Genomic DNA, 25,249 nt, shown 5'->3' on the forward strand with positions numbered 1-25,249 from the left:
CCATTGAGCTACCAAGGGGACCTTATGGACCTGTAGCTCGAAGCTCCAACGGTATGAAGCTCTAACGGTATGTGAATAACTAACTAAACTCTTTAGTCATGGGATCCACCATCCATTAACTGGCAGGCACTCTACTAAAGACCGACAGCTGAACTCTCCTTACCACGGATATGTGTCCATCTTAACCAATCAGCAGTGCGATAACCCTTCACAGATCGCTCGTAAGTACAGCTGGGCTAATAATCGTGATGCCCCTGTAGTTACATCTAACTCCCTAGGTACCACTGATCCCTCTAATGAACATAAGTCATAGTCCTACTATGACTGAGTCCTCTCTTCTAAAGAGAAGATGTGGCCATTACGTTCAAGCCCTTAAGGAAGTAATCTTTCTACTTATCTCTGCCTTGGGAAAGGATTGAATTCCATCTTGTGGATTGAGTTTCCAGCTTCTAGATCAGACAAGTCCCCAAAAAGGTAGGCATGTTGAGTTGGCAATCTGGCCACTCTCACCCATACTAATCAAAGGACTGCCCTCAAAGGCAGGAGTTCCCTAAACACTCATGATTGAGGTCCTGTCACCTATGGTCATTTAGGTGAGATGTAAGTCTTTAGTATCAACGGTGTTATATACAGAGTCTAATCATCTCATGGTCCAAGTCTTATACAAACTCTTTGTATAGGACACCTCCACTCGCACGTCTCCACATGAATGGTTAGGATCTACCATTTGTAGTAGTTTACAACACTTGCAAATCTCTACAAAGCAGGTCGTATCCGTAGTTTCACTAGGATCAAGTATCCCACCTTAATCCTTATACTACAGACCTATTTAGGTTATCACTTAAGATATGATCTACTTGTATATCACATATACATGCTTAAGTTCAATAAGATAACCAAGGAGCTTTGTTTATTGGATATGAGTAAATGCTAGAATTAAATAACATTTATTTTATTCATCAAACAATGTGTATCTTTACAAAACAACGAGATTCTGGGAGAATTAGGACACCAATCCCAACAGCTTTCACTAGGGGGAACAAATATATTCTTTTAAGAGTATAAATTATATGAAATATATATATTTTTTCCTTCACTAGGGTTTTTTCCCATTGGATTTTTCCTAGTAAGATTTTAATGAGGCATAACTCATATATATAATGGGCATCTAAGGGAGAGTATTATAAATATTACAAAAGAGGTGTAATTTAGATGTCTATTCTTAGTGTCCAAAGACCAAGTGTCACTTCTCCATTATTCCATGTGTTGTCCATGTGTCTCAAGATTACACAATATTATTATCCACGTAATCCATCTTCTACTTGTCAAATTAACAAGATTACACAATATTATTATCCACGTAATCCATCTTCTACTTGTCAAATTACCTATACATAATAGCATTTGAAGGACTTTGTAGAGACACACATATTGGTGAGCAATTCAAAAAGATTAGGAAAAATTTTCATAATTTTACTTTTCTTATTTTATATTATTATTATATTTATTTATTTTATATATTATTATCATATTTATTTATTACTATATTATATTTTTTCCATATTCGAGTTCTCGTTGTGCGTCGTTGTGTTTCTCAATTTTACAATAGTAAGATCAATATCGTTCATTTTACTAAAAAATAATAAAAGTTAATAATTAAATCAAATTAGGGAAAATTTAATTAATTAAAAAAGAAGGAAATTATTATAAATAAAAGAAGATTTAGCCAAAACGTTGAAGGAGAGGGTGGTTTTGACGGGTGTTGGATTTGTGGGTGTTTTATTTCTTGACGTGTGGCTAAGATTGCTTTATTGTTCTAAAAAAAGAAAGGGAGAAATAATGTTCTTCTTTTTGGTTGAAGAAAGGGGGACAGTGAATAGAAAAAGAGAAGTGCCTGACGAAAAGCTGAAAAGAGGCGAGGGGTTCGAATCTTGTTGCATTTGGAAAGTAAGACTAAAATTTTGGGATTTTGGTAAGTTCTCTTTTCATAGATGGAGGAAGGAAACCGTTAAACTCTAAGAATTTAAAGAGATTTGATGTGGGTTTGCTTAGGCAATAAAGTTTTAGGTTTTTGTTATGAAAATAGGAAATAAGGAAGTTCAAGGGAGGATTTAACTTTAACCTCTAATAATGTAGGAATTATTGTTTCCAACCAGTATGTGATTTTCAACCAATATGTAATGAGGCTTGAAGTGTATTGTTAGATTCTTTTTTATGAAAGATAAAATTCAACATGAATAAACAAAAGAAAGTCCATTATGGTAATGGTTCTTATTTCATTTTATTTTTGTAGTTTAGTTCGGTTGGAACTAAGAAGGAAAATATAAAAATAGTAAGGTTCATTAGAGAAACAAAGTAGAGTGGAAGTGTAAGAACGTAACTCAACTGATATAGTGTTCATATTATCAACCTCGTGGTCTGAGGTTCGATTTTCTCATCTTACATTTTAATTATAATACCTTTAAAAAAAGTGTGGAAAAAAGAAGAAAGGTACGAGGAGAAGCAAAGTGTATGATGAGATTAGAGAGAAATTACATAAATTTTGAGAATAATGTGGAAGTGACAAAGTGACAAATTAAAATAGGTACATTGATAAAGTAAAAAGATTATTAATAGAAGAATAATAGGTGTAATGGATTTTTGGATATTTTTAGATGGATTGTTGAACATTCAATTTGAAATTTCAAGATGGACGAAGTTGGGTTCTTGAACGATCTAAAACAATAATAATTGAGTGATTGGTTTATTTTATGAAATGTTTTATTAGTACTTAAATATTATGAGATTTCAGGAAATTTATGATAATCTACTATTTTAGAAGTGATGTTCTTAGTTGAAGTTATATGCTTAAGAAGGCTCAAGTCTGTTTTATTCTGAATGGTTTCAGAATAATGAGAAAAATACGGTTATGAGATTTACGATAAAGTGATTTTTAAAGCACTACATCTTGTATCCATGTGATTAACCAATACACTCTGTTAATAAGTTTCTATGGTATAAACGTTATGGTTATGTTTCCTGATACACATTGAGAATGTGTTTCTAATGTGTAAAATGTTATGGTTATGTTTCTTGATATACTTTGACAATGTGTTCTTGAGGTGTAAATGATATGATTATGCTGCCCGATACACCACCAGAACGTATTTCAATGGTGTAAATGTTGACCTACGTGATCTATGCCAATATGATTAAGTTTGGGCATAGGTTTGACGAAGTTTTCTACAATTTCACATTTACGTTTGCAAGGGATAGATTATGATTTTCTCTCTATCATAACTTTCTCAAGTTTTTGAGTTGTTCATGTTTTACATTGATTTATAGAGCTTGAATTTCTATTTAGTATGATTATATAGTTTTCTCAAATTATTTTCCTATAAACTCTCATCCCTCATTGAGCATTTTTAGCTCAACCTTTTAAAAATATTCTCCCCCGTCAAATTGCTTTTGAGTTTCAACAGGGATTAGCTGATAATAAAATGTCATTTGACTCATCAGTTTGTTTAGCAATGTGCAAACAAGTTAACTTTCGAGTTCAAGGAAAATTTGACAATAGGCTCTACTGCACGCTTGGGTCTACTGCTGTCACATCTCCTTCTGGGTTCAGGTATGGTAATTTAGGGTGGGGTTTGATAATGTCACAGTCTATTAGTGATAGATATTGACAAACATCTATTAATGTCTATCAATGATAGATGATGATAGTCTATCAGTGACTATCAGAAAAATGAATCGAGTCTACAACATGAAATTTTATATTTATTAACATTTTAAACCTTTTTTAAAAATATAATTCTTGATTTTAAAATGTCAAATTTAAAACTTATATATTTTGAAAGCATAAAAAAATTGTTTACAAAAACAATACTATTTAGATCACATAATCTATAAAAAAATCCAAATTGTGTATAAAAAAATGTCCTAATTACTTTCAAAGCGTGTTTAAATACTACTTTCATTTCTATATTTTTGGTTTTTGTTCATTTTGGTTTTTGTATTTTTAAAAGGTTCATTTGGTCCGTTGATTTTGGTCTCCGTACTTTCCAAACATTCACATTGGTTCTTGTATTTTCAACATTTATTTATTTTGGTGCTTAAATTTTAAAAAAAACAACCATTTTGATCTATTAAAAATGAAGTAAAAATAGAAATGAAGAGACTAAAATGAAGTAAAAATAGAAATGAAAAGATTAAAATGGTCACTTCTTGAAAGTACATGGACCAAAATGAACTAAAGTCGAAAGTATAAGAACTAAAATTAACATTTTGAAAGTATATAAATTAAAATGAACAAACATAAAAAGTAGAGGGACCAAATAAACCTTCAAAGTTTTATCTTTATTTCTTTGCCATGTCTCACGGATAGGTATAGAGTTAAAACAATAGAGGAGCAAAGAGAAAATATATAATAGGCTTTGGAAAATTAAAAAAGAGTTATTTAGGACAAATTGTAAAAATCACTCCTAAAATATATTGGTAGTTAGTTACCCTCTCAAACTTTCAATTGTAAAGATTAAACAATTGTAAAGATTAAATACTCAAATTTATATAAGCGTTAAAATTTGACCTCCAAATATTTAACGGTAAGAATTAATCCTTAAACATACACGTACCATTTTTGAAAATTAGGAAACATACACGTACCATTTTTAAAAATTAAGCTCCAAACTTGTAAATTCGTAGAAATTTGATCCTCAAACGTTTGATTTAAAAAATTAAAGTTGGTTATGATCTTTTGGAAAAACGAAAACAAACTCCAACCCAAAATGGAGACGGGAGAGAGAGCTATAACCTTAGCTAATTAAAATAAACCCCAACTATTCTTTCATGCCAAGTGCTAAAGGCAGGGCATCCAACACAACTAGAGAAGTCCAATTTTCTCGTCGGGTCCCACCCCGAACCAGGCAGGGATTCTCCGATTAGGCGGGGAATGGGGGAGGGAGTGGGGAAAAAAACTTCTTCGTGAGCTAAATGAGGACGGGAACAGGAAATGCATTCCCCATCCCCGCCTCCAACCCAACCTTGTCCCGTTCTTCGTCCCCGCCCCGATTAGCTTTTACATATTTATTTAGTATAGTTATCTAATGTTATGTTGTTATTATTATTGTATAAATATTACATTTAAATTTCAAATTTAATTATTTATTGGGAAAAATAATGAATATGTTTAAATAGAATGTTTAAATTTAGATTATATATATGGATAATTTGATTTATATTTATTTCTTTCTACTAAAAAATAATTATTTTTTTAGACCAAAATTTGAGTAATTTATCTTTAAATTCAAATGGTCATATAAAACTAACCATACTAAATAATTTAGTGATAAAGTTAATTATTTAATTAAAATTTGCTTATTTAAATTAATTGAAATTTTACAAAAAAACAAAAAGGTAACGGAGAAAAATTCCCCGCGGGGAACCAGATCCCCGCGAATTCCCCTCGGGAATCCCTGCCCTGATCCCCGTGGGGAATTTCACAGGGAGGAAAATGAAATGGGGAGCGGGGACAGGATGGGGAATGACATCCCCAGCCCTGTCCCGTCCCGTGGACATCTCTAAACACAACCTGAAGTGTTAAGGTTGGACTTCTCATAAATCGGGCCAATTTCAATAATTTTAGTTTTTAAGGTTTGAAGGTCTCATTTTTACAATTTTGAAAGTCCTCTTGTTTAAAGGGTGATTTTTGCAATTTGCCTAATTGAATTTTGAAAACTTTTAATTTTCCATCAAATAAGCTCTTGAATTTTCAATAGTATTTGATAGATCTCTAATTTAATAGACATTTTCTCAAGTTCAAGGATCTATTACATACAAAATTAAAAATTTAAAAATCTATTAGATAGAAAATTGAGTGTTTAGAAATTTAGTAGACATTTCTTAAAACGAGGACTTATTACATACCATCTTGATGTAGTCAATTATATGAACTAATATCTCTACATATATACATAATGTGTGTTTACCTTTTTCGGGAGAAATTATCTTTCTAATCTCGATTTTCGAAGAATAGGTGTATTTAATTACAAATATATCTTTCTGGTCATCTAATTTTTAAGATTAGGTATGTTTTGTCGTTGACTTTTCAAATTTACTAATTTAATCTATGAAAATTTTTATGAATAGAGTTTAAAAGGTTATAAACTAATTTTTTTTAATTATTTTCAGTAATTATATGAGATTTTAATTTTTTTAAAAAATATTTTGTCCATATACATTTGAAAATATATTTGTTGGAAAATTAGTAGATTTAAATGTTTAATCAGATTCTATGTTCAAGTTCTCATATAACATATTAAACTACTTTTCTACTATAAGTTGAAGAAGAATAGTATGAGCATTATATTATTGTCCGGAGAAAATTTAAGTTAGAGCAAATGTGGGTGAGGGATTTGAATCTTTATTTTTCTTTTTTGATTTTTTAAAAAAATTTTAGGAATGAGAGAACAAATTTAATTCCAACTTCATATAACGTAACAATTGCTTAGTCATGACTCCATTAACTTAAATATAGACATGATTAATATATTCATTCATGAATCGGAAAATTGTAACCAAGAAATACAAATTTTTTTTGGACATACGGTTATGGAAGATCTAGTGCAGATCTTAGCAAGACAATCAATTGATTAAAACATATATTATAAATTAAAAAAAAAACAAAAAGAAATATTTTCGAAAGATAATTTGCTAGGAATAACACTGGATTCAAAAGCATTTGAAGAATTTTTCTTGAATAAAATTAATCATTTAGAAAACATATTCGGTAAAATTTATTATTTTTGGAGAAAATAAAATAATAAACTTTAAAGTTTAGATCTGGTGGAAACTGAGTCTCTCATACTCCACTATTTTTGGAGAGTCAACCACAAATTTAAATATTGAATGAGACATTTTGTTTGGAGAGGAATGATGGGATTTTTCTAAAATACGAGAGGTAGGGAAGTATTGAAGGCTAGAAAGCAGGAGCAGTTAGAGAAAAACGTGGAGTCGAAATGGTTGAGAAATTGAGTCCAACATGTATATAAATGAAGGATTGGAGGGATTAGCCATCAGGGAACGGATAATAACCCATCTTGGGATACAAAGCCTGCTCGACAATAAGAGCAGTGATTTAAAAAATAACAAAAGAGAGAGAAGGGAGAGGTACAAAATGGCTGGGTTGATATTTACCGTGCTGCTTTGCCTCTCAGCTGCAACAATGTCGACGGTCCGGGCTGAAGACCCTTATTTCTTCTTCACATGGAACGTCACCTATGGCACCATCTCTCCCTTGGGCGTTCCCCAACAGGGCATTCTCGTTAATGGTCAATTCCCCGGACCTAATATCAATTCCACATCCAACAATAACCTAGTCATTAACGTCTTCAACTACCTCGACGAACCTTTCCTTATACATTGGTATCACACTTTTATATTCATATATGTTTACATATGCGTAAAAATGTAACTTTTAATTTGATAAATTGGATGGGACTTGCAGGAGTGGAATTCAGCACAGGAAGAACTCGTGGCAAGATGGACTACTTGGAACCAATTGCCCAATCCCACCGGGAACAAACTTCACCTACCATTTCCAAGTTAAGGACCAAATTGGAAGCTTCTTCTACTACCCATCAACTGCCATGCACAGGGCAGCGGGAGGCTTTGGTGGCCTTCGTGTGAATAGTCGTTTACTCATTCCTGTCCCTTATGCTGACCCAGAAGATGATTATACTGTCCTTATCGGTGATTGGTACACCAAGAGCCACACCGCCCTCAAGCAATTTTTGGATAGCGGTCGCTCCATTGCTAGACCTGACGGTGTCCTCATCAACGGAAAGACTGCTAAGGGTGACGGAACCGATGAGCCACTCTTCACCATGAAACCTGGAAAGACTTACAAGTATCGAGTTTGCAATGTGGGTCTCAAGTCATCTCTCAACTTCAGATTCCAAGGACACACCATGAAGTTGGTAGAGATGGAGGGGTCTCATACCGTGCAAAACGATTATGAATCACTTGACGTCCATGTAGGGCAATGCTTTTCGGTGCTAGTCACAGCCAACCAGGAGCCCAAAGACTATTACATGGTTGCATCAACTAGATTCATTAAGAACCTTCTTGTAGGTAAAGGCATTGTTCGATATACCGATGGAAAAGGCCCCGCCTCTCCTGAAATTCCTGAGGCACCCGTGGGTTGGGCTTGGTCCCTCAATCAATTCCGTACCTTCCGTTGGAACCTCACTGCCAGTGCTGCAAGGCCTAATCCCCAAGGTTCGTACCACTATGGTTCCATCAACATTACTCGTACCATCAAGCTCGTCAATTCAGCTAGTATGGTGGATGGTAAACTAAGATATGCCATCAATGGTGTCTCTCATGTTGATCCTGAAACTCCATTGAAGCTTGCAGAGTACTTTGAAATTACTGATAAGGTGTTCAAGTATGATACCATTTCTGATGAGGGGCTAGCAGAAGGTGCAACCACTGTGACAGTTGCTCCGAATGTTGTTAATGCAACCTTCCGCAATTTCATTGAAATCATTTTTGAGAACCACGAGAAGAGCCTCCAATCATGGCATTTGAATGGTTACTCATTCTTCGCTGTTGCGTAAGTATTATGTGTATTATGTGGTGGTCTTAAACAATTAGTGTGTAATTAGTGTGTAAAAATACATCAACTTAGCATGACTAATGAATTTTTGTTCAATATTTTTACAGCATTGAGCCTGGGAGATGGTCTCCGGAGAAACGAGCCAACTACAATCTTCTTGACGCTGTGAGCAGGCATACAATCCAAGTCTTTCCTAAGTCGTGGGCAGCCATACTTCTTACATTTGACAATGCTGGGATGTGGAACTTGAGGTCTGAGTTGACAGAAAACCGTTACTTAGGACAACAACTCTACATCAGTGTGCTTTCACCCGCTCGTTCCCTCAGAGATGAGTACAACATCCCAGACAATACTTTGCTATGTGGTTTAGTGAAGGACATGCCATTACCAAAACCATATACCATTTGAGATGATCTATCCATCCTTCCTCACTCCAAATGGGATATTATGATACATATTAAGTAATTTTGGAGAAGCTGAATTTTATTGTATATGATTGGTTGCGAGTAAACAATAAAAGAATATTTCCTTATAATTAATATCTTTGTAGTGTAGAGCGTTTATTTTTGGGTAAAATTTTGACAATGCTAAAATATTGTTTTTCATTTATTAAGATTTCTAAAGTTGAAGCTTTTGATTCAATATATAATTCCGAAAGAACTTCCCTTTAAAGTGAAATATTTTTAAAGTCCCCGCTCCCCACCACCACAAAAAAAAAAAAATAAAAAAAAAAATAAAAATAATAAAAATAAATAAAAATAATAATAAATAATAAAAAAATTAATTGTTCATCCACTTCTTCAACATTATGTCAAAAGCATTAACATTCAAAGAGAACGAATGTATATTTTTAATTCATTCCACTTAATTAATATATATTTTTTTTGGAAATTTTCAATATGTATTTTAACTCAATGAAGTAAAAATGTTATTCAAAAAATATGATTCATATGTCTAATTTGCACGTACAAATTACTATTTTTGAAAAAAAAAAGGTACTTTGGGTTTAGGCATTTTGGTTCTGAATTTTAAACTCTATAGTTTTGAATTTATAGTATTGAGCCTTTTTTGTTTTTTATCTTTTTTTTTTCCATTTTAATATGAATTTGAAATAAAACACATATTTCATACCAAATTGGAAGCTTCTTCCAATAGTATACTTCTTATTGGTGATTGTTAGTATTTCAGAAGATACTCAATTTTTCCCCCTTCGAGTGCAACCACTCCATAAATTGGTATACTAGAAAACTACAAAGTCCATTGATAAGAACACTATATATTATTACTCCAAATCTTACTTATATATTTCATAATCAAAGAAATTCTACTATACTTTTTCCAACCGTTTGAGTACGAATTTTTTTCTTCTTTATTTCAAGGAATTAATTCGTAAACTTTATAATTTTAAATTTGTAAGGACCTAGCTGGTTTTTCCTAGATAAAAAATAACATGCAGTTAAATCAAATAAAGTAAATAAAAAAGAAGTTAAATTAAGATTTAATTTAAAAGTAAAGAGTATTAAGTTTGAAGTGGTTTTAAACCAATAGATGAATATATTCATGATGATTATTTTTCACTAATAAGATCAAGAATGTGTTTCCACTATGTAGGCCATGATACAAGAGATTTTTGGGACATTTTGACACATGTATAAGCTTTAGACTTTTTGAAGGTTGTTCGTGCGTGTATGACCAATGTTTATTATGCTAGATTATTCGTTAAATAGTATGATCATGCTTGCTTTGCTATACATCTTGAGATCACTCTATGCATAGTATGATCATGTTATCTCTTCTATATACGTTGAGTTCCTCCGTATATAATATGCCCATGTTCGGATACAAGTTTAGTGAATATTTTTACAACTTTTGTTTACATTTGCAAGAGAATGCTTATGATTTTCTCTATATGATAACTTTTTCAAGTTTCTAAATTACTTATGTTTTACACCGATTTACAAACTTTAATTTTTATTTAATGTGATGATAATTATTTTCCAACCAGTTTACTCCCGAGTTTCAATAGGACTTAGCTTTATCAGAAACTATCACCTATCTCATCAATTTATTGTGACATGTATCCAAGCATGAACTTCAATAAGAGTGTAGTTGTTGAAATGTGTAAGCAGCATATTTCACGGTAGGCTCCATTGCATGTGTTCACATGAGATTTTCGGAGAAATGTGTTTCTTAACTCGTATTGATGTAGATTTGATGCAGATGTGATTCGATCTCATACTTGATCCTCAGGACTTGAGCTTCAAGGTGCAACAATGATCTATTTATAGAGTTTTCAAACGAGTTTTATGTATGAGCGGTTGGTCCATGGACTTGACCCTTGGGTTCTATTGGACTTGGACCTTATTTAAGATTTGGGTCAAATTAAGCATATTTTTAGACCTAATTTGACTCTCGTGTAAATAATAATATCAAATTGGACCGAATTAATTTAACTCAATCCAACGGTTATGATGAAAACACGTGGCATCATGGGAATTTTTCAATTTATGTCTTCAATTTCAATTGGGGTTACATGTCAACTTTTAATTCGTTACAAATCCAATTATTTATAATTGTCATTAATTTGGTAAATGACTTGAAAATTTGTGATTAGTCCAACATTTATGCTTCAACAAATACCCCTTTTGGAGATTTATGCACATCCATAGGCGGGTGGATTTTGAAAAAGATATAGTTGAAGTGAAAAATACAAGTAATTTGTTCTTATTTTGGCTCCATTTGACATGTCAAATTAATCACACTATGGATTTTGTACATAAATTTAATTAAAAATTGGGAGAAAGTTGAAAACATAGATTAAACTTTAATTTGAGAGAAAATTTTAGAATTTACCCACAATTTGATTTGGATTTAGAGATAAGCAACTAAATTTGTTTGAATTTGAGATAAAATTTGGAATATATCCAAATTTTAATTTGAGGTAATTTTGGGGCATTATCCAAAATTTAATTTGACAAAGCTTACACTTGGATGAATTGAATTTGGGTAAAATTTGGTATATGACCAAATTTTAATTTAAGCTAATTTGAGATTTTATCAACAATTTGACTTGAACACAAAAATCTTATTTGAATCTGAGATAAAATTTGGAATATAACCCAATTGATAGAAACCTCGTGAATTTCAACCCAAACATTGATTTAATTTGAAATGAATCAATCCGTTCAAATTTTATTATAAATCTATTCAAATTTGGAGTTGAGAGAGAATTCAAATCTAAAATCTGCCAAATTGAAAAGATTTTCTTGAAAATCTTAATCAATTAAGATTTAAATCAACTCATAAAGAGGTCCAATAAGCTCTCTTAACTCTTGGTACATGGATGGCTGATCTCCATCTCTTCTCTGCTTCTTAATCTTCTTCTCCAGCCTTTTCTTTTTGCTCTCTCTTGAACAGAAAATGCCGAAATGCAGATGACCGGATGCAGTTAGTGCTTTAAAATTCTCTGCCGCTCCAAAAGATTTTTCCGTTTTTACTCGGTGAGAGTTTTTTTTCCTACTAGAAATACTTTGTTCCAATTATGCGCACTGTCGTCATGAGCGGTGGCGGAACAGCGAGAGAAGAGCTGTCTCTGTTGCAGTCGTCAAACGAATAGGAACATTGTCGCCGGGGAGGGAGAAACATGCAAACAACGGCCATGCACGATCGCTCTCGTAGAGAAACATGAGAATTTTTCTCCAATCAAGCTTCTCATGAATGTCTTCGAGGAAATTCTTCATCTATTCTTGGCAATTTCCTTCTGTAATTCCTGTTTAAAGATTGGAGAGGGCGCATTAAACGGTGGCTGTGGATAAAGCTGAGGTTTGGCTACCGCTACCACTGCTCGGTGTTAACTTCTTTTGAAAAGACATCAAAATTCAAAGAACTATACTCTCAAAAAGGTCAGAATGTCTTCAGTTTGAATACAGAAAAAGGGAAGAATCAGAGTAGCAGCTGAATATCCTTTGTATTTCTCAGTGTTTTCTGATACAGAGGGACAGCCTTTTTATATGTGATATACAATACCCTTAGGGTTTTACATTTACACTTAATAATGAAAGAATAAAGAAAAACAACATATTTGCACAGCCTCCTACGTGTCACGTGATCACAGGCTTGAAGAAATGGGGGGGCCGATTGGCTAAATAACCTTTTCTTTTTCTTTTAAATGTCCTTCAATTCTTTGTTGGACGGACGATGTGGTGAGATGCTGCTGAGGTGTCTTAGTGCTGCCACTTGATTGGTCCTTGCTATCTTTTATCCTAACATCCCCTTCAAACTCATGGGGAGTTCTACAACACAGAGTTTGCTTCTGAGTAGTTGAAATTGTGACTGTGTCAATGGTTTTCGTTAAACAATCAACAATCTGATCAGAAGAGGGGATATACCTGACCTCGAGATGACCATTGACAACCTGATCACGTACAAAATGAACATCAAGTTCTATATGCTTTGTTTGAACATGAAACACAGGATTTGATATTATCACACCACAGAATCAGTTTGTAGGTTTGTTGAACATGTAATTCAGCAAGTAGTTGTTTAAGCCAAATGATCTTTGTCATAGTGTGAGCTAATGCACGGTACTCGGACTCCGTGCTAGACCTAGCAACTGCTGTTTGCTTTTTAGAAGACCAAGAAACAAGGTTGTTACCAACATACACACAGTAGACTGTAATTGACTTCCTATCATCAACATTTGAAGCCCAATCAACATCCGAGTAGGCTGTGAGTTGCAGGTCAATGTTTGGTTGGGATTTTATCAACATTTGAAGCCCAATCAACATCCGAATAGGCTATGAGTTGCAGGTCAATGTTTGGTTGAAACAAAATCCCATAATGCCTAGTGGCACTGACATACCGTAGCACTCTTTTGGTGGCTTGCCAATGTATATCAGTGGGTGCTTTAAGAAACTGACTAAGATGATTTAATATATAAGCTATATCTGGTCTAGTGTTTGTCAGGTATTGAAGTGCACCAATGGTGCTTCTAAACAGATATGGATCAGGCAGTAGTTGACCATCATTTAGAGACAGATGTTTACCTATTATGAACGGTGAAGCGACAGGCTTGAGATTTGTGAGTTCAAGTTTATGTAATAAGTCTTCACATACTTTGCTTGATTGAGTATGAACCCAGATTGTAGATAGTGCACCTGGATTCCCAAAAAATATGTGAGACGACCTAGATCCTTTAGTGCAAAACGGCTGTCAAAAAGTTGAATGAGGTATGATATGACTTGAGTATTGTTGCTTGTTATTATCAGATCATCAACATATATGAGCAGAAAAATGACTGTTTCACTTGTGTGAAGGATGTATAGAGAGTTGTCGGCCTTGGAAACTGTGAAACCCCACTCAACTAATGCACTCCCAAGTGTGTTGCTCCACGCCCGAGGGGCTTGTTTTAAACTATAGATGGCTTTGTTTAATCTGCACACATAATTAGGATGGTCAACACTAACATACCCACTCAGTTGTTTCATGTAGACTTCTTCTTAGAGATTGCTATTTAGAAAGGCGTTGTTGAAATCAAGTTGATGAATCTCCCATCCTTTTGATACAGCTATACTGAGTACTACTCTAATTGTGGATGTCTTTACAACCGGACTGAATGTTTCAAAGAAATCAATTCCTTGATGCTGATGAAAGCTGGACGTTTTTTCAACCTGAATATCCACTTATTTCCTAATACATTGTACGAAGTAGATGGTAGTTGCCATGTTTTTCTTTGAACAAGTGCTTGGTATTCAACATCCATAGCAGTCCTCCATTGAGGTGTATTAAGAGCTTCTTTGACTCTTGTTGGCTCGATAGTTGTCCAATCAGTCTTGGTTGTAAGTAGTAATTTGGGCTTAAAAATTCCAACCATTGCTTTAGTAATCATTGGATGTGTTGGTTGGATTAGAGCTGGTTGTTGTGAACAAGTAGGTATGGAGGGGTTTGGCTGTGATGTTTGGACTTGGGTGGCTTGTCCTGTCTGAACAGGAACAATATTTGTAGGGGTTGATGTATTGGTTGTGCAGAGAGGAGTGTTGTTGGAAGAGGGAGATATGGGACTGTCAGGTGGTAAGATATTTGGTATATTTGGCTGAAGGGATTATGTGCAGAGTTTGTTGAAGTAGGCTGATTGGTAGAAGTGAGGGGCACATTTGAGCTGGGAGTGATGGTAGATGCTGTTTGTAGTAGGTCAGGTAAACTTGGAGGTGGATTGTTAACAGTCGGTGATGCAAGACTGATGAAGGAGCAGTAGCTACCTGAAAGTCAGTAGAAAAAGGAAATTCAGTCTCATTTAACACAACATTCCAAGAGATATACACTTTATCTGACTTGGATAGGCACCGATGACCTTTGTAAAGTATGCTTGGGCCTAGATACACACACTTTTCAGAGTGATACTGAAATTTATGTTGCTGATATGGTCTGATACATGGAAAACAAGCACAACCAAACGTTCATAGCTTAGTGATGTTAAGTACTCGATTGAATAGTATTTGTGTTGGGGACTGACCTTGCAACATAGGGGTGGGCAGACCATTTATTAATATGTTGGCAGTTGTAAACGCATCCCACCAATACTGATATGGCATAGAGGCTTGAGTAAGTAGGGTGAGTCCCATTTTAACCAAGTGTCTATGTTTCCTTTCCACTCTTCCATTCTGTGCTGATGTATAGGGGCAGGAATACCTACTTGCAATGCCAAGGGAAGCACACAACTGATGTATTTTTGTAAACTCAATACCATTGTCTGAATGAAACACCTTTATTGTAGTATCAAACTGATTTTTTACTGTCTAAATAAAGTGATTGAAGGCTGCCAGTGCATCTGATTTTTGTTTAAGTGGGTATGTCCATAGAAAATGACTGTAGTCATCTAAAAATGATATATAATATCTAAAACCAGTTGTTGACTGTAATGAGGCTGGTCCCCAAACATCAGAGTGGATTAGTTCAAACTTGTGCTTAGCTCTAGAATCAGATAAAGGAAAGGGAAGAGAATGGGACTTGCCCAGCTGACATGAATCACAAAACAACTTCTTTTCATTAAGTTTGACAGATTGGTTACACTAATGTAGTATACTTTTCAAAATTTTAGGGGAGGGATGACCTAATCTCTTATGCCACAGATCAGTCGACTCAACAATGTTAACACTAATGTTTGAGAGGTAAAAAACTTTGGAGCCATTATTTTTGTCCAATGATCTGGTATCTTCTAATCTTCTAAGTCTTGAAACGTCAAGTGGTTGAACTGTCGTCTCCCCAAGTTGACAGAGACCATCTTTAAGTGTTCCTTTCACCAGAGTATTGCTCGTACGTTTGTCCTTTATCAAGCAGTAAGAACCATGAAATTCCACAAAAATGTTATTGTCTTTGGTTAGTTTAGAGATGCTTACTAAGTTCTTTGCAATTGATGGTACATAAAAGACATTTTCTAAACTAAGTACATACTATCTTGATTTTAGACTTGAATTTCCTACAACAGATATACATAACTGTTCACCGTTACCAACTGTCACTAGATTAGTACCTATGTATTTGGATGGATTGGCAATGTGTGAGGGGTCAGCTGTTACATGGTTGGTAGCACCACTATCTGCATACCAGTTGACATCATTTAGATTCTCAGATGTTGCAAGGAATGGATTGGTTAGGTATGATGTCATGAGGGCTGAGGGATTGTTGTTGGATTGTTGGTGCTGCTGTCCAGGACCCTTGCTCTGATTGGTATGGGGCACAAATTCACGATTGAACCTTTGGTAACATACATCTGCTGAATGTCCATATTTGAAGCACACTTGACATGTTGGGCGATTGCCTCAGCCCCTACCCCTGCCTCGATTACCAATTCCATTGTTGGGGTAGTTTGGTTTAAAGTTGGCTTGCTGATATTTCCCATTGCCTTGACTAACACCATGACTGCTGGACTTGGAATGACCACTACCCCTGCCAAACATTACATTTACAGAAGGATTTCCTGCAGAACTAGCAAATTTTTTTGCAGAATTTTTATGCTCAAGTCTCTTTTCAAATGATAGTAGCTCTGATTGCATATCCAACCAGAATATGTCAGGCTTACTTTGAATAACCATAACTATAGGATTATACTCTTCATCTAAACCAAGTAAAACTTGTGAGATTAAGTTTCAAGAGGATATCGGGCTGCCGGCTTAAGCTAAATTATCATAATGGAGCTTCATCAGTTTGAGGTATTCAGACATAGACGAGTTCCCTTTGTGCGTTTGCTGGAACATTTGTCGGAGGTTATCCTCCTCAGCTATTGACTGAAAACCAAATAGAGAATGGATGGCATCCCACAATGACTTAGCATTCTCGAATCCCATTCGTTAGACTGCTACCTTTGGTGCCATGGAATTGTAGAGCCATCCAAGCAATAACTGATCTGTAGTAACCCATGCTTCATACAGTGGATTCAGCAATTGTTCACCTGTGGAGCTAGAGGAGCTGCTCGAAGGATCAATGATGGTGGTTGTTGCTTCATGAACTGATGCACCTTCTGTTGGGAGGGAAACAAATATGGGAGGGAAGATTTTCATACCTTATAGGTGACCTTCTAGTCGGTATCCTTGAAGGATCGGAAGAGCCAATGTCTTCCAAAGCATGAAGTTGCCCCTCTCAAGTTTAATGCTGGTAATTTGGTTTAAGAGTTGATTTAGGGGTAGCATGCTGTACTTTGAAGACTCAGTCCCATTGATACTCATGCCTGATCGAGTGGGCTTGGCCATTAAGGAGGCTTTGATACCAATTTTGAATACAAAAAAAGGGAAGAATCAGAGTAGCAGCTGAGTATCCTTTGTATTTCTTAGTGTTTTCTGATACATAGGGGCAGCCTTTTTATATGTGATATACAATACTCTTAGGGTTTTACATTTACACTTAATAATGAAAGAATAAAGAAAAACAACATATTTGCACAGCCTCCTACGTGTCACGTGATCACAGGCTTGAAGAAATGGAGGGGCCGATTGGCTAATTAACCTTTTCTTTTCCTTTTAAATGTCCTTCAATTCTTTGTTGGACTGATGATGTGGTAAGGTGCTGCTGAGGTGTCTTAGTGCTGCCACTTGATTGGTCCTTGCTATCTTTTATCCTAACATCTTCTAATAGAGCTGAAGATGCATTAGGTTGCTTGTTAGAATGTCCTGCCGCAATGGTAAAGTTAGAAGCATCTTCCATTTTTTTGAACCCAAACCCCAAATTTCTCAAACTCCACAACTTGCTTTCATGTTTATCATTATGTTAATATTGAAAAAGATTCATGTCGGCCGAAAAAAAAATTGAGTGGAAAGTAGATATGGAGACGACATTTTGTTAAGTCAACTTGGAGAATATAAGACGCTGTGGAGACCTTAGGTTTAGGGGGGCGACTGTGAGGGCGAAGAAAAGGGTTTTACTTTTTCTTCTTTTTTTTTTTCCCTTCTGCATGGTCTTTTTCTTTTTTCCATCTTCATTTTTTCTTCTTTTTTGTTCATTTTTTTTTCAAATTTCCTCTTTTCGTCAATTAGATTTTTAATTTTTTTTTACTAACTTATCCCAATTATTTTTTTTTATTGAAATTAAAGCTACTTATAACTTGGGAGTAACTTTTCTATCTCACCAACTCTTACATATAAGGTAGTTTTGTTTACATTTTTTTTTTTGTGAAAATGCTTCGATACGCGATCACCGCCTTGACACACATAAGGGATTACCCTGAAAAGGTCTAAATAGCCCAATTATATCGCAATCAATGTAAGATACCCGGAAAGGTCTAAATAACCCTACTGTATCACTTCTTGATCAACATAAAGTTGACTCTGAAAAGGTCTAAATAACCGTACTATATCATTTCTAAACCAGAAAGGTCTAGACAACCTTACTATACTAATTCTTGAACAACGTAGGGATGACCTCGGAAATGTCTAAACAACCCTACTATAATACTTTTTGATCAACATAGAGATGACCCCTGAAAGGTCTAAACAACCCTATCATACCACTTATTGATCAACATATGGATGATCCTAGAAAGGTCTAAAAAAACCCTATTATATCACTCTTTGATCCATATAGGGATGACCCCAGAAAGGTCTAAACAACCTTATTATATCGTGTACTAAAGATGGTGATATTATAAGATTAATGCATGTTTTGGTGAACCATCCATTAGTGTTCTCCATCCACTTGAGCTTAGAATATAATAAAGCCTTGTGGAGCTCACCATATTTTTGGTTTTTCATGTCTAATTTCTTTTGGATTATGCCATCGATACTCATTCTTTTATGGTGATATTTTTTTTTTGTAGAACGATGGTTCATTTTATTGAACACATCTCGTCTGGTGAGAGACACCTCGTGATTCTTGCAGATAGAGGCTAACCAATAAAAGATGGACTTAATTTTCTTGTGGAAAAGTCATTAGTTGGTCCATTTGCTGATCATTGGACAAATTTAGACAACAACATGATTCTTTCTAAATTATTAATAGAAGTGCCTTTAACTCAGGGAGAAAGCGTGTGGATCTTACAATCTCCTATTCATGACAAGGCCCCTAATCCTGACCAAGTGTTAACTCTCAGACATCATATATTTGAGGATCAAACTCACTGGAACGTTATAATGAAGGTCTCTAAAGAATTTGGCTTTACTAATTGCTATTTGGAGTGGTTTGAGTTCATAGTCGACTGAAATGAGCGATTCTTTTATGATGTCTATTTCCCTGTACACATATGATTGTCATAATGATGTAGTTCGAGCCTTTTGTGAAGCTTGGTGTCCTTCAACTAACATTCTTTACACTATGAGTGAATTATCAATTTCTTTATAGGATCTATGGTAATTTGGGGGCCTTCCTATCAGGAGGAGTTCTTATGAGGAGGTGATTTCTTCCTTTAAAGAGTTAACTAGCTATAAGAACAAGGAGAAATATCTTATGGAGACATGTGAACATTTTTTCCAGGCGTATTATTCAATAGTGTGCTCGTAGACAGACAATTGTACGACACCTTCTAAGAATGATTTCCTAGTGACCATTAGTTCTTGAATTTCATTTTAGTTCTTAGGAGATCAAAGATATGATAAGACTACCACACGGAAGCAAAAGAAAGCCTCTCGCTCCCACTCTACTCAAAATCCCGACTATACGAAGATCGAGCCTTGGGAATGGTCGAGTAGGAAAAATATGTTATTTCTAGAACTTAGGATAAAAGACAACTTGAAAGAAAAATATATTTGGTTACTTTTTATCCTGTTGGTTGTGCCTTTATGTGTTTCCACAAAAGGGAGACTATCTTCGCCCTGGAGTCTTTAGAATCGCTAGTTTGAAGGCTGTTGGGACTGTCTATAGCCTTGCCATTCCAGTTTTAACCAATATATATCACGGCCTAGAGATGATAATAGAAGCTTCAAACTCGCTTGCACGTATGAACTTTCACTTTCTCATGCATTACATCTACTGTTGGCTAACCCTTTTTGTGGCCATTCAGGGTCCAGAAATGGCCAACTTTTCTTGCGAAGGTGGCTCAATCTAGTTTGGAGAGTATGAGGCACGAGAATTGATCCACAGAGGTGCAAATATTCAATTGCACCTGAATATTTAAAATAGTAGTAGGCATAAGCGCATGACTGATAGCTCTAAAAAAGAGTTATTATTCCTAACCTAATTTGGACCCGTTAGTGGGTTTTATGTGTTTATTTCCATATTTTGTAGGTACCGAGGAATAAAGAGGTAGAATTAATCATTTGGTGAAGAACAGGATTAATTTGAAGCAATTTGGAGTTGATTTGAACATCTGGGTTTCAAAGGAGTCGAAATTACCAAAATGCCATCGAGTTCCACCGAGTATGATCAGCCATCGAGCACTATCGAGTACTATTGAGTAAAAGGTTGTTAAGTAATCAAGAAAATGCTACCAAATCAATGAGCGTTGAGTATCGAGTCGTCGAGCAGCAAATAGTGAGTATCTGACAGTGGACTCAGCGTTGCAACATTACTCCAAGCGTCACGATGCTTTGGAGTTGAATCATCGACAATGTCTCATTGCATCTCAATGCTAAACTCCAACGCTTGAAGACAGAAGCATCAAACATGGAGTGGAGCACGCATGCAAGTGAGTGTTGGACCATGCTTTGGACTTCTTGCCTAATGCTTCCCTTTCAGGCATCCCTTTCGCCGCATCAGCATTGCAACGCTATTCCAAGCGTTGCATTGCTGCTTTGATATCTATATATACCTCTTCTCAGCCTAGGTCAAGATTTGTTGATTCTTGGAGGTGAATACATGGAGGCTGAAGTCAGACTTCCTTCTTCTTCTATTTCTTTCAATTTTTAGTATCCTTAGGTTAGTTTTTCTTTTTATTTTGGGTTGTAATTGATGGATTGGAGGTTCGTTCTTGATTTGTCTCTGAATTGAGAAGTAATCTCTATCTAATTTCTTTGAGCAAAAGCCTTATGTTTAATTTCTTGAAGGTTTTCTAATTAATTTAACTGAACTCTTGTGAATTCTTTGGATGGATTTGTTTTAATATTAAATAGAGTTTCAATGAATTTTTCTAACAAATTAATTTGTTGAAATTCTTGTTTGCAAAATCGTCATAGCCTATGCAATATTGATTGATTAAGTTGCACGTATTAGGATCGCATGTGGGAAGTCTAGACTTTTTCTGACCTAATACATGTATGCCCTAAAATAATCTTTCCAAATAAATGATGCTATAAGTTACGACTTTTGGGCTAATAGTATGTCTCAACAATTGAACTCTTTCTTAATGCTTTTCAGTTTTAACTTGTATGTTGCTAAAAAGGAAAAGTTTTAACTGAATTAGGTTTGGTTTGGATTTTCATCGACTTTGGCTAATTGGGCTATTAGATTTCTAATAGGTTGAGGGGTTGACAGATTTAGTGTAATTAATTGATGTCTAATGAAAGAAGCTGCGTAAGAACTCTCTCTTGCTCTAGAAATTAGATAGACTCTTATTCTATATTATATTTACCCTTTTATTTCAATTTCATGCATTTATCTCTTTTACATCAAAACCTCCATTTATCGCTCTAGTTAGAAAATTAACTTAACAAGACCAATCGTGCTTCTCTGCAGATCGACTCAGACTTACCACTGTTACTACGTTTTAGTAGTGATAGGAGTAGTTCAGTATTATAAATTTTCTTTTGACCAAACTCGAAGCTTATTAACGACGTGAGTTTCGGGCCTGCCAATGATCGGTGGCCGTGATTCATCATTTATAAAGTCTTTCTATTTCTCCAGTATTGGATCATGCTACCTATCATCCAAATACGGTAATGTCTAAACTATAGAAACGTATAGTCCTGATCAATTTAGCTGGCAATTAAGCTTTTAACAAGATATTCTTGATGATATAGGGGAATACCACTTTCCATCATACCAAAAATCGTGTTATATCACTAGAGAGTATGCACGAGACATAAGACATTATCTCAAGTATTTCTACCAGCGTGTACGTTGAAGCCATGCAACCATGTTACATCACGATATAAAAATTGGTGGCTAACGAAGCATGAGGCTTATTTTGAGGACAATATACATCATTTAGTAAGTAGTGCTTTTCCTGTTCCATTATAACCTAAGCTATCCGAGAACAAAGGGAGTAATTTAGGTGGTAAACAGATTCGTTTAATTGAAGCATCAACTTCGAACCTACAAGAAGATGTTGCAGCGCATAGGAGAGTCATAGTAGCACAAATGATCATTATTGGAAAAGATGATCAAAGTGTTGGGGATCATGCCCTAAACTCTCGTTGGGTCCTATAGTTTGTAAACACAATTTTGAACAAATGCTTGTGATGTAATAATATATGCTATTTTTCTTCACTTTTGTCTATGGAACATTGGATGTCCTAATTGCTTTACCACAAACCAATAAACTGAGATCACTGGTTTTCGTTTGTAACTTAAGCATGTATGTGGAGACATACAAGTGCATCATGCCTTAAGTGATAACCAAAATGGTCTGTAGTATATGGATATAAGAGGGAAACCTTATCCTGATAACACTATGGATGCGACCCATTTTATAGAATAGTTACAAATGTTGTGACTTGCTACAGATGGTCTGATCCTGATCATTCATGTGAAGACATACGAGCAGGGGCGTCCTATACAAAGGAGTTTATATAAGACCAGACCACGAAGTGTTATAGTCTCGTTATATAACACTGTTCATGCAGAGACTTCACTTCACTAAGATGACCATAGGTAATGTGATTTCAATCCTAACTGAGTTAGGAACTCCTGTCTTTTAGGGTAGTCCTTTGATTTGCATGGATGCGAGTGGCTAGATTGCCGACTCAAACCTACCACTTTGGGGATTCGTTTGATTTGGGAGCTGGGAACTCAGCTACACAAGATGGAATTCACTTATTCTCCGAAGTAGGGGTAAGTAAATAGATTGCTCCCTTAAGGGTTGATTTTGGGGCTTGAACGATGTGACGCCACACACCTTCTCATGGCCCGAGAGGTGTTCACACATAGTAGGACTATGTTGTATTGTTCATTAGAGGGATCAGTAGTACTTAAGGAGTTAGATGTAACTACAGGGGCAAAACGGTAAATTGGCCTAGTTGTACTTACGAGCATTTGTAAAGGATTATCGTACTGTTGATTGGTTATATCCCATGGACACAAAAATATATTTGTGGGGAGAAGAGTACAGCTGTCAGTCTTTAGTGGAATTCCTGGCAATTAACGGATGGTGGATCTCGTGGCTAAAGAGTTTAGTCAACTATTCACGTACTTTTGGAGCTTCGAGCCATAGGTCTATAAGGTCCCTTTGGTAGCTCAATGAATTCAAGTTGAGAATAAGTTTTTGGGTCAGTTTGAAGTGTTTGAATTGACAAGAGAGAGTTCGATTATATATGATATGATTGAACTGGTCAATTATATATGATATAGTTGACATGATGTATGGGATACATTAATTGGAAGAAAAGGATATAAATATGATTCATATCTAGTGGAGGAGAAAAGGACTATGGTTAATATATTGCATATGATGTGATATTAAACCGTAGGTTATAAATATAATCAGATTATATTTATTTTTAATTTAACAATTATGGGATAATTGTGGCGGTTTTTTCTCCTTAACCAAATGAGTTTGTAGGAGGTTGCATTCAGTTTTTGTAAATGAAGGATAAAATGAAAATGGTTTTCATTTCGCAAGGGATCAGACATTCGCTCACTGATTGAGTACACTACCTATCGAGAGCATACACTACAGCTCAAAGTTTCTAAACAATTGTGTGTACACACGTTTTTATTAAACGATCGCATAGAATTACCTAAATAATCGTCTAGCGTTTTCTAAGCGATCGAGTGCCTGAGAATTTTACTAAACGTTCATCTATACGATCTCGCCCCTTTTACTACACGATCGTCTACCTTTACCTAAACAATCAAGCATCCGTCTATACGATAGAACCTGATATCTCCTACTTGCTTGGTCGTGGTAAACGATCGTCCCTTCCTCCTTCCCTCTACCAAATCCAACAGAGCCTACACCTCCTGGATTCTCACTCTAAGAATACCGAGGGTTCCGAGTGGTAGTGTCTTCCCTGCTACCTTATTCGTGAGAAGTCTGTTCGTGGGTAGACGATGTCGTGATTTGGTGGACAATAGCTTAGACAATCTCAACGAGAGCGAGAGGTGCAGTCCGTTGATGAGAACAATATTTGAGGCGAAGAATGGTTCTTCAACTAGTATGTATCTTGTTCTTTTTATTGCTTAAAGTTCAAAGCATGCCGTAATTTATTGTTAAATACATAACTAGTCTGTTTGATTATGAATGCGGTAATTCTGTCACAATGAGTTTGGAACAATCTTGCTTCCACTCAGAGGTTCTCTTTGATAGGAGTTCCTTCACAAAGAAGGCAAAAACATCCAGTGATAATTTTTTTTAAGGAGTTTAAAGTGTTTCGGCAGGTCTTAGCACTGTTATACCCCTGGTTTATATACCTTTTTTTACAAGTGTATATATATATATATATATTGTTCTCTTTAGTGGATAATTTATTTATAAATTTATTTACGTTTGTAGTCACCTTTAAGCAATCATCTTCAAGAGCTTGCGGAGCAAAATAGCGATGAATCTTTAACGGGACCTTTTGCTTTGGATACAACCATTGAAAAGGTTGGTACATCTAAAGCACTGGTAGTTGAACCTGTTGGGTTGTATATCCTAAAAATCGCAGTTTGTAATTTTAAACATATTCTATTTACAATAAAGATGTTATTGCCAGTTATTCAATAAAATTGTTGTTGAATATGTAAATTGTACTTGTATAGACTAAATCCAATAAACTAAGATCCATGGCTATTACATGATCAAGTATGAGTAGATAGCCAAAATGATCAGTATACGAATAAGGCTGGGTACATTATTCTGGTAATACTATTGGATGCGGTTCACTTTGTAAATGTTATAAACGTTGTAAAATGCTACAAACGAAGTGGTCCTGATTCATTCATGTGGAGATATGAGGAGTGGGGAATCCTAAGTATAGAGTTTATATAAGACCAGGCCAAGAAATAACTTACTTTATAATATTGTCTACTATTTAAGACTGACTATTTCAAATCGATGACCTAGGTAACTTAATCTTAATCCTGAGCTAACTATGA

The 25,249-nt window shown here is 35.1% G+C and overlaps 1 protein-coding gene across 1 annotated transcript; it reads left to right on the top strand.

Annotated features, from left to right (window-relative positions):
- The first annotated feature begins 7,082 nt into the window (after positions 1 to 7,082).
- On the top strand, positions 7,083 to 9,142 carry LOC120088038 (protein SKU5 SIMILAR 14-like). The gene is made up of 3 exons (XM_039045059.2): positions 7,083 to 7,401; positions 7,484 to 8,593; positions 8,704 to 9,142. The coding sequence occupies exons 1-3, from the start codon at positions 7,154 to 7,156 to the stop codon at positions 9,002 to 9,004; spliced, it is 1,659 nt and encodes a 552-aa protein (XP_038900987.2). The 5' UTR covers positions 7,083 to 7,153; the 3' UTR covers positions 9,005 to 9,142.
- Positions 9,143 to 25,249: the final 16,107 nt, after the last annotated feature.

Source organism: Benincasa hispida, chromosome 10 (assembly GCF_027475165.1).
Source record: "Benincasa hispida cultivar pf3 chromosome 10, pf3_genome.v1.1, whole genome shotgun sequence".
NCBI classification, from domain to species: Eukaryota; Viridiplantae; Streptophyta; class Magnoliopsida; order Cucurbitales; family Cucurbitaceae; genus Benincasa; species Benincasa hispida.